This window comes from Vombatus ursinus, unplaced genomic scaffold (genome assembly GCF_900497805.2).
Source record: "Vombatus ursinus unplaced genomic scaffold, bare-nosed wombat genome assembly UNPS02005308.1, whole genome shotgun sequence".
Lineage (NCBI taxonomy): Eukaryota > Metazoa > Chordata > Mammalia > Diprotodontia > Vombatidae > Vombatus > Vombatus ursinus.
The window spans coordinates 1-9,562 of NW_020945086.1; the positions used below are offsets into that span (position 1 = coordinate 1).

At 38.4% G+C, this 9,562-nt stretch overlaps 1 protein-coding gene across 1 annotated transcript; it reads right to left on the bottom strand.

Annotated features, from left to right (window-relative positions):
- Positions 1 to 168: 168 nt before the first annotated feature.
- On the bottom strand, positions 169 to 8,997 carry LOC114032458 (copper-transporting ATPase 2-like; the record flags this gene model as incomplete). Its single annotated transcript, XM_027847770.1, has 4 exons — positions 169 to 303; positions 554 to 708; positions 823 to 950; positions 8,906 to 8,997. Coding segments are annotated over 4 exons (510 nt in total), but the record flags the coding sequence as incomplete, so codon positions are not given.
- Between the last annotated feature and the right edge of the window lie 565 nt (positions 8,998 to 9,562).

Genomic DNA, 9,562 nt, shown 5'->3' on the forward strand with positions numbered 1-9,562 from the left:
GATCACCCTGCCTCTTGTCTTGCGTTTGTATGGCAAAAAAAAAAAAAGAAATCAGCAAATACAATGAATGCAATGGATAATGAAAGCCTGATGACTCCGGGTCCTGAAAGAGAGGCATTAGTTGCAGTAGAATGTAGAAAACCAACAAAATTCAGGTACTCAACTTACAGCATAGTATTTCTGAACAACACCAAAATCGATAAAACCGATTACAATCCATACCACCAGTGTCACAGTTGAAATGATGATGATGAATGGGACAAAATATCCACTAAATTTGTCAGCCAGTTGCTGAATGGGTGCCTATGGAAAAAAACAAGACACCAAAACCATTGGAACTTATAAACAAAAAGATAAATAATGCTATAAGCATGGATCAAGAAAGTATCATAATACTTTCCTTCCTTAATACATAATCATTTCCTTCCTTAATCATTTCATGGATCAGCCATACCTAAGAAAACTTCTATGAAGATCTTAAAATAATTTCCAGAGTGAGGATACCATGAAGCCATGTCCCGTGTTTGCCAAATACTCTGGATATTTTCATTACCTTTGACATTTGAGCCTCCTCTACCAGTTTCACAATCTGTGCTAGCGTAGTGTCCGACCCAACATGAGTAGCAGTAACTAGCACCGAGCCATGTGCATTGATTGAGCCAGCAATCACCGTGCTCCCAGGTTTCTTAGTGACTGGCATAGCTTCTCCTATAGTGGGGAAAATGGAGAAATATTATGAGCTACATCTGCCATCAGCATGTAGGTATCCTGGCAAATCCTACGCAATCTCCCAGAAGAAAAGTTGAATCAACACCAGCTAACCTGTGATGAGGGACTCATCTGCCATGGTGCTGCCTTCGAGGACTTTTCCATCTACTGGGAACTTTCCCCCAGGTACTACCTTGATCACATCATTCCGCTGAACCAGCTCCATGGGCACTTGCTCCTCCCTGCAATAAATATTACTAAAGTAAAAAATTGAGAAAGTTAAAGCCCAAGAAGGCAGAATAGTGTGGCAAAACTTGTGCTGGCTTTGGAGTCAAGGACCTAGGTTCAAATCCCAGCTCTTCTGGTTTTTTTGTCATCTTAGATAATCTCTTCACTCTTCTAGATCTGTAGCTCCTTATATTTAAGATAAAGAAGTTGAATTGGATGATCTCTAAGGTTCCTTCTAGCTCTAAATCCTATGAACCACATTCATTTACATTTTCTCATCACTGGGACCATATTCCATTCAAAGAGAATGTTCTCTTTTTTTAATGCTTAAACATTTTTTAAAAATTAAATTAATTTTATTTTAAACAAAGATGTCCCTTTTCTCCCTCCCACTTCCCTTCATTACCCTTAAGGAATCATGAAAAACAAAGTCCCCTATTATAAACACATAGTCAAGCAAAACAAATTCCTGAGTTTGCCATGTCTGAAAATGTCTCAATCAGTACTCTGAGCCAATCACCTCTCTATCAGGAGATGGGTGGCCTATTTCAGTGTGAGTCCTCTGAAATTATGGTTGGTCATTGTGTTGGTCCAAATATCTAAGGTTTTCAAAGTTGGTTGTCTTTATAATTTTTTTTACTGTATAAATTGTTCTCCTATTCTTATCTCACTCTGAATCAATTCATACAAATCTCAGGTTTCTCTGAAGCTGTCCTCTTCATCATTTCTTTTTTTTTTTTATAAATTTATTTATTTATTTTTAGTTTTCAACATTCACTTTCATAAGCTTTTGAGTTCCAGATTTTCTTCCCATCTCTCCCTTCCCCTCAACCCAAGACAATGTGTAAATTGATATAGGCTCAACATATATCGTTCTTATTAAACCTATTTTCACATTAGTCATGTTGTAAAGAAGAATAAGAACCAATGGGAGAAAACACAAGAAAAAAGAAACAAAATAAACAAAAAGAGATAGAGCAAATAGTATGCTTCGATCTGCATTCAGACTCCATCGTTCTTTTTCTGGATGTGCACAACATTTTCCATAACGAGTCTTTTGGAGTTGTCTTAGATCCCTGCAATGCTAAGAAGAGATAAGTCTATCCAAGTTAGACGTCACAGAACACGGCTGTTGCTGTGTACGACGTTCTCCTGGTTCTGCTCACTTCACTCAGCATCAGTTCATATGAGTTTTTCCAGGTTTCTCTGAAGTCCGCCCGCTCACCATTTCTTATAGCTCAGTGGTATTCCGTCACATTCACGTACCACAACTTGCTCAGCCATCCCCCAACTGATGGGCATTGCCTCCGTTCCCAGTTCTTGGCCACCATCCCTTTATTATTCCTGACAGCATGTCCACAGATCATGGCTTGTTCAATCATTCTCCAATCGATGCACACTCCCTCAGTTTTAAATTCCTCACCACCATGAAAAAAGGTGCTGTGAATACTTTTGTGCCCATGGGATCTTTTTCCCCTTTCTTTGATTCCCTGGGGTATAGACCTAGTAGCAGTAGCTAGGTCAAAGGCTACGTATGCACGATTTAATAGCTTTTTGGGCGTAGTTCCAAAAGGCTTTAACAGCTCAGAGATCCATCAACAATGCATTAGTGTATTTGCTTTCCCACACCCCCTCTGGCATTTCCTTTTAAGGCAATTTTGCCAATTTTATGTGTGTGTGTGTGAAGAGGTGCTTTAATGTGTATTTCTCTAATGATTAGTGATTTCGAGTATTTTTATATTGCTATTGATAGTTTGGATTTCATTGTCTGTAAATTTCCTTTTTATATCCTTTGATCAACTGGAGAATGGCTCTTATTCTTATAAATTTGAATCAGTTCCCTACTTATCTTAAAATTGAGATCTTTATCAGAGAAACTTGCTGCAAAGATTTTTTTTCCCCATTTATCTCCTCTTCTAATTTTGGGGCAGCTTTATTTTAAAGTTGGACTCTGCTCCACTAGGAGTAGGGAGGCACTGTCCCAAGTTTCAGGCTTTTTCATGTTGCTGTTTTCAGAGCTAGTTCTGAGAGTCTGTAAGTTTTTGGTGTGATCCCGGGAGAAGTATGGTCACTGCTTTCCTGGTCTGCACTCTGGTCTTTACCCAGAAAGGGCCCCTGGTCCCCACAAGTGCTAGCATTCCTCTTCACCTTGGAACTGAGACCAGGGCCCTTATTCCCTTGTGACATATCAGAAATGTTCTTCACCCTGGAACTGTGATTTAGAGCTGCTTATGGGCTGCTAATCAGTGCCAGCAAAAGGTCCCCTTTAATCTCCTTCTGACTGTTGTCTAACAGAGCTCCTAAAGTTGCTACTGCCACAAGCACAGTCACCTCCAAGGCCCATGACTGGTGCTGTAGTGCTGTGCTCTAGCCCAGTGCCCACCCTGGTGTCATAGATCTCTCCTACACACCTCCTAAGCTTTCTTAGGCTGGTAAAATGTCTCACCCTGACCTTTTCTTGGCTCTATCACTCCAAAATTTGATTTGAAGCATTACTTCAAAGTTGTTCAGAGCTGAATGTTGAGAGAGTTCAGATGGGTTGTTGCCTCTAATCCACCATCTTGGTTCCACCCCACAAAGAGTTTTAACAGTTCCATGATGCTTTAAAAAAATTTTTTTCTATGATAATGGCTCTAATCCACCTTTAAGACGCAGCATAGTATAGTGGACAAAGTGCTGAACTTGGAGTTAATAAGACTTAGGTTAAAATTCTGCCTTTGACACTCTTAGCCTCAATTACCTCATCTGTAAAATAGGGACAATAAAGCCTTGCAGGGTTGACATGAAGGCCAAAGGAAAGCCAGTATGTAAAGCACTTAGTACTATACAAATGTCAGTTCTTCATGTTTTCAGCCTTACTGCATACTGAGCATGACGCATTTTATTTTCTCGCCCAAGAAGACTATTCACAGTCTCCCAGTATCCTACCCTTTTTTCTATGTCTTCGCACATTCTATGCCTGGAATGGTCTTCACTTACATCTCTGCCTGTTGAAGTCTTTCTCTTCCTTCAAGGTCTAGCTCAAGTATCAGATCCTTCACGATGCTTTCCTTGATCTCCCTAGCTAGAAGTGAACTCTGTTTTTTTTTAATCTCTCTTACCTCCCTATTAGAATCTCAGATGATCAATGATCAGGGACCCTGTAGTTTACATTTATTTTCTGGGTAGAAGTTAAAGGAGATAATCTGTAAGGCCCCTTTCAATTCTGCAATTCTGTAACTTTCATCTAACTAGTTTTTCTTCTGGGTCTGAATCTTAATTTAGTGACAAAAGCCCTTCCTAGGTATACTGATGACTCCAATGCTTATAGTGTACCACAGGTAAGTAGATCCTTTTAGCCTTACTTGCATAGCTAAGAGGTAGGAAGAAAAACTTACCTTCCTGATTAATCAATGGACAGGTGTTAGTTTTCTTTTCCTAACATCCCTTCTGCCCTAAGAGTTTCTGCTAACAGTTTACCATTACAATCCTCTTGCTTTTGTCCAACCATTTTAGAGAACAATTTGGGAACAGGCCCAAAGGGTTATAAAACTGTGCATACCTTTGACTCAGCAATACCAACACTAGGACTATATCCCAAAGAGATCAAAAAAAGGGAAAAGGACCTAAATGTACAAAAATATTTATAGCGGCTCTTTCTGTGGTGGCAAAGAATTGGAAATTGTGGGGATGCTCATCAATTGTGGAATGGCTGAACAAGCTGTGGTGTATGAATGTAATGGAATACTATTGTTCCAAAAGAAATGATGAGCAGGAAGATTTCAGAAAAACCTGGAAAGACTTAGATGAACTGATGCTGAGTGAAGTGAGCAGAACCAGGAGAACATTGCACACAGTAACAGCAACACTGTGCAATAATCAACTATGATAGACTTAGCTCTTCTCAGCAATATAATGATCCAAGACAGTTTCAAAAGATTCAAATGCTATCCACATCCAGAGAAAGAACTATGGAGTCTGAATGCAGATTGAAGCAGACTATTTTCACTTTTTTTTTTGTTTTTTCTTTCTCATGGCTTTCCCATCTTGTTCTGATTCTTCTTTCACAATATGACTAATGTGGAAATATGTTTAACATGCCTGTACATCTATAATGTATATCAGGTCTTGAGGAGGGGGAAGGAGAAAAATTTGGAACTCAAAATCTTAAAGAAATGAATGTTGAAAACAAAAAAAATTGGGGAATGGCTGAATAAGTTTTGTTGAAATTGTGATGATTGAGATTATGATGAAATGTTATTGTACTATAAGAAATGACAAGCAAGGTGGTTTCAGAAAAACATGGAAAGACTTATATGAACTGATGCAAAGTGAAGTGAGCAGAACCAGGAGATCATTGTATTTAGTAAGAACAATATTGCAAGGATGATCAACTGTGAAAGACTTGACTACTCTGATCAACACAATGATCCAAGACAATTCCAAAGGACTCACAATGAAAAAACACTGTCCATCTCCAGAAAGAGAACTGGTGAAATCTGAGTGCAAATTGAAGTATAATTTTCTCACTTTATTTCCTTGATTTTTTTTTTTTGGTTATACAGTTAATGTGGAAATACGTTTTGCATGATTTCACATGTACAATTGATATCATATTGGTTTGCCTCCTCAATGAGGGGGAAGTGGTACAAGGGAGGAAGAGAATTTGGAACTACATATTTTTTAAAAGAATGTTAAAATGATAAAGTAAAAATAAAAGAAGAGGGAACACAGACAGAGGTAGGTCTATTGGCAAATTTTATCTTCACTTCAAGTACTCTTCAACAATAGAAAATATTTAGATCAACTAAATGTGTCTGATATTAGCAAACATGCAACCTATTTGGCCTTTTAATTTTTAGAGTTTCTGAAGCTGGATTTGAGAGAAGATTGGCGGGCATTAATTGATTTAACAACAGCAATAGCTGAAAAGTATGTGACAATAAATGGTGACATCATAGTGGAAAAAAAAACCCAAATCAATTATCCTGCTTTCTACTCCTGGTTTCTCACCTTGCAGAAGCCAAAAAGAGAGGAAAAGTATACTGTACTTCTGCGCCAAAGCCCTTTTTATTTTTTTTAATCTAGAACAAAGCATCTTGATTTAGAGGTACTCACTCCAACCGTCTTGTCCCCTCTCTCTGATCAATACTTTAGCTAGGGTTTAGTATGAACTGAAATATGAATTATATCCATTCCCTTAGTGATCCACGCTTTTATATATTATAGCATGTTTTCTGACAGGAAGTGCAGAGTTACTCAAACCTTAGCTTATAAAGAAAAATTGTTTTCTAAATGGTTAGCAATTCTTCAACAAGAAATCTTTTTCAATCACCATTTTTTAAAAAGATGCTAAGTTCTGTTTATAAGAGAGATATGAAAGAGTTTTGGTTTTTTTTAAATCACCTTGATTCTGGACAAATGTACACTAGACATTTCTAAGGACCAATGTATAACAGTGACTCAGTCAAAACCCTTTTTATTCTCACCACTTTTAGAATATAACCAGTTGCCTAACAGTAGTGCATAAGTGCATAAGCACTTTGAAGGGGGAAAACAGACTTAGCTCTGCACAAGCTCTTAGAAAGGAGTATAAACCTATTTTATGTTGTTTTATGTTGCATTATGAACCTGTTACAATGAGTATTCCCAAAGAAGGCAGGGAGAGGGTAGAATCGAATGCCTCAAAGTCTTATTCCCATTTTCATTATCTTCCAACATTCTAGCACTTTATAATGTGTCAGATACTAGATGTACAAAGAGGTTCCTGCAGTCATGGACAAAAGCAGGTACAATTACAGGTAATAGGTATTTATTTATTACATGTTTGCTGTGCTCAATTGTGTTTTACAATCTAAAGCCTATTTCAACAAATATTTGTTAAATGCCTACTCTACAAAAAGCTATTTGAATGGATACCATAAAGAAAGAAGTCGATCCAGAATAAACAGAACAGAAGAGCGGGCTGGACTGCCCGAGTTCTTTTCATGCTCCCAAGTTAGTTAATGGAGTCAAAAGGAAACAATGTCATATAATGGAGAGAGCATTGGATTTAGAGTTAGTGGTCCTCAATTCCAATCCTAGCTCTGCTACCCACTATTTCCATAACCTCAGGTGTGTTTCTTCACCTCTCTGGCCTTCAAGGTGTTCTTATCTTTACAATGAGAGCCTTAGACTAGATGATCAAAGACAGATCCTATTGGCTCCAAATCCTGTAATTTTCTACTTATAAACTGACAAAAATTCAAAAAGGATAGAATGAGGGGCCAAAGTTACTAAGATGAAATGGACTAGCAATAAACACAAAGCCCACTAAAGTCATATCCCAGTGTTTCGTCATTGGGTAAAAGCAGCCATAGATGTTCTCAAAGGCCCTAACAGCAGAGCACAAGTTCTGGCTATCAAGCTGAAAAGACTCCAAGTATGGGTCTGGTGATGGAGCACACATTTGTTATCTGAGAACCAGCCTAGATAAGTTTTGAGAAGCTCATCACCTAACTGGCCACAGAGTAATGATTTTTATTTTTAAGCATGGCAACCCTCAGAGTTAACTATCCACTTACAGAGGGTTTGGAATCTGGGCACCAGGGGAAGGAGTGTCCATATTTACAAAACTGCAAATCCTTGAAGCACAGAAATAAATATAAGACTCTGTGGTTTGGTTTTAAAAAATCATCTACACAAACACAGGGTAGAGGAGGGATGGCTAGACAGTAGTAAATGTGCCAAAGATCTAGGAATTGTAATGGTCTAGAAACTCAACATGAGGGAACTGAAATGATGTGCAAGCTTATGTTGCCTACAGCGTACAGAACGAGGGAGATGACAGTTCTGTTTGTGCTCTGCCCTGCTCAGATCACTTCCAGAGCTGTATGTTTAGTTCTTAGTACCACCATAATCATAGAGTAAAAACCTTTTGCCCCATAAGCAACATAAGCTTGCACATCATTTCAGTTCCCTCACATTGAGTTTCTAGACCACTACAATTCCTAGTTTCTAGACTTTATATTTCTGAAGTTACTAAAGTTTAAACCTGCACCAGGACTTTGGAGATTCCCTGTATGTGTACATCTGCTTCTCAAAAATGTAAACTTCTCCAAGGCAGGGACTGTTTTACCGTTGTCTTTGTACTCCTGGCACTTAGCACAGAGCAGTGTACACAGTAGGCACTTATTGAATGATTATAGATGTGATTCCTAGTCTAGTCCCTTCATTAGTTTTGTGAAATTTATGTAATAAGTGATTTCTTCTAATTTTAACAAGCCAGGGCACCCTGTCACTATGCATTGTGTGACAAGTTCTGGATGACCCTTTCTCAGACCAGTGGATCTGTAAAGGAGGTCCTCCAGCTCAGCCACGTGGGTCATCTCAGCTATCTCCCAAGCATCAAAACCCAATTCTTTGGCCTGGATGACACATGCAGTCCTTTCAGTCACCGATCAGCAACTGATGAAAGTTTCTGCAAGGTTTGATGTGACTAGAGAGATATACAGCACAAGATGGTGGTGGTGGTAATAGTTAAGAAACATATCAGAAGAATGTTTTAAAATGAATAAAATAGAATATAGAGGATTACAAAGAAAACTGATTATAATGAAATATAGGTATCAAAATATTTTTAAAAAATAAGTTCTCTTGATTAGAGTGATGAGAAGCTTGAGACAGGGAGACCAAACAGAAAGCTATTGCAACAGTCTTTGGGGGCAAGTGCCATGCCTGAGTAAGATTTTTTTTTTTTGCTTTTCTTACATGACAGAGTGCCACACAAGGTAATGATAACTCACATTTATAGGATGCTTTAAGTTTTATAAAGCACTTGGCTTATAACCCTTCAAGTATAGGTTCGGGGACATGAAAGCAACCAGTCCGAGGCTCAGTTAGTGGTAGAACCAGGACTCAAACTTCTGACTTCATGTCCAGTGCCATTCCCACAACATCAATGAACATTTTCTGAATGACAGATAAAGAGTCTCTGGTGAAGAATAGTCACCTGAGGATGACGTTGTCATCGCCCAATGTCACAACAGTAGCTTCTGTGGCTTGAAGAGACATTAGTTTCGCAAGGGCTTCAGACGTTTTGCTCTAAGAAATAAAGGGAAGAGATGCCAGAGAAGTTTTTAAAAGACACGGCCCCATCTCGACTCTCACGCCCAATCCTGAGGTTAGGAGTAATGGGTGAGAGCAACTTTGTTTTACCTGAAGAAAACTGCTGCCATTTAACAGTCTTGCCAATAGATTCAGACATTCTTTCTATTTGAATAATATACTGCTGCTTCTCCCTCACGCCCACAATGTAACTGCATGAGTTGGATGGCTATGCCATCAGTAAGCAGAAATGATTCAGTACAAAAGCTACAGGGTCCTGATTAGGGTGAATAATGAAGCCCCAGAAGTTATCTTACAAATTCCAACTCCAACTATTTAAAGTTATTTTTTAACTATGGCAGGAGCCATAGTTATTTTTTAAGTAACTATGTATTTTTAAAAATTCTTACCCATCTGCTTCCTATTTTATTTTAGGTTCAACCCAATTTCTTTCAGGGTGGAGTCCCACCAAATTGTATAAGTGATTTAATGTTTTGGGTTTTGGTTTTTTTTTGGTGTGTGTGTGTGTGTGTGTGTGTGTGTGTGTGTGTGTGTGTGTGTG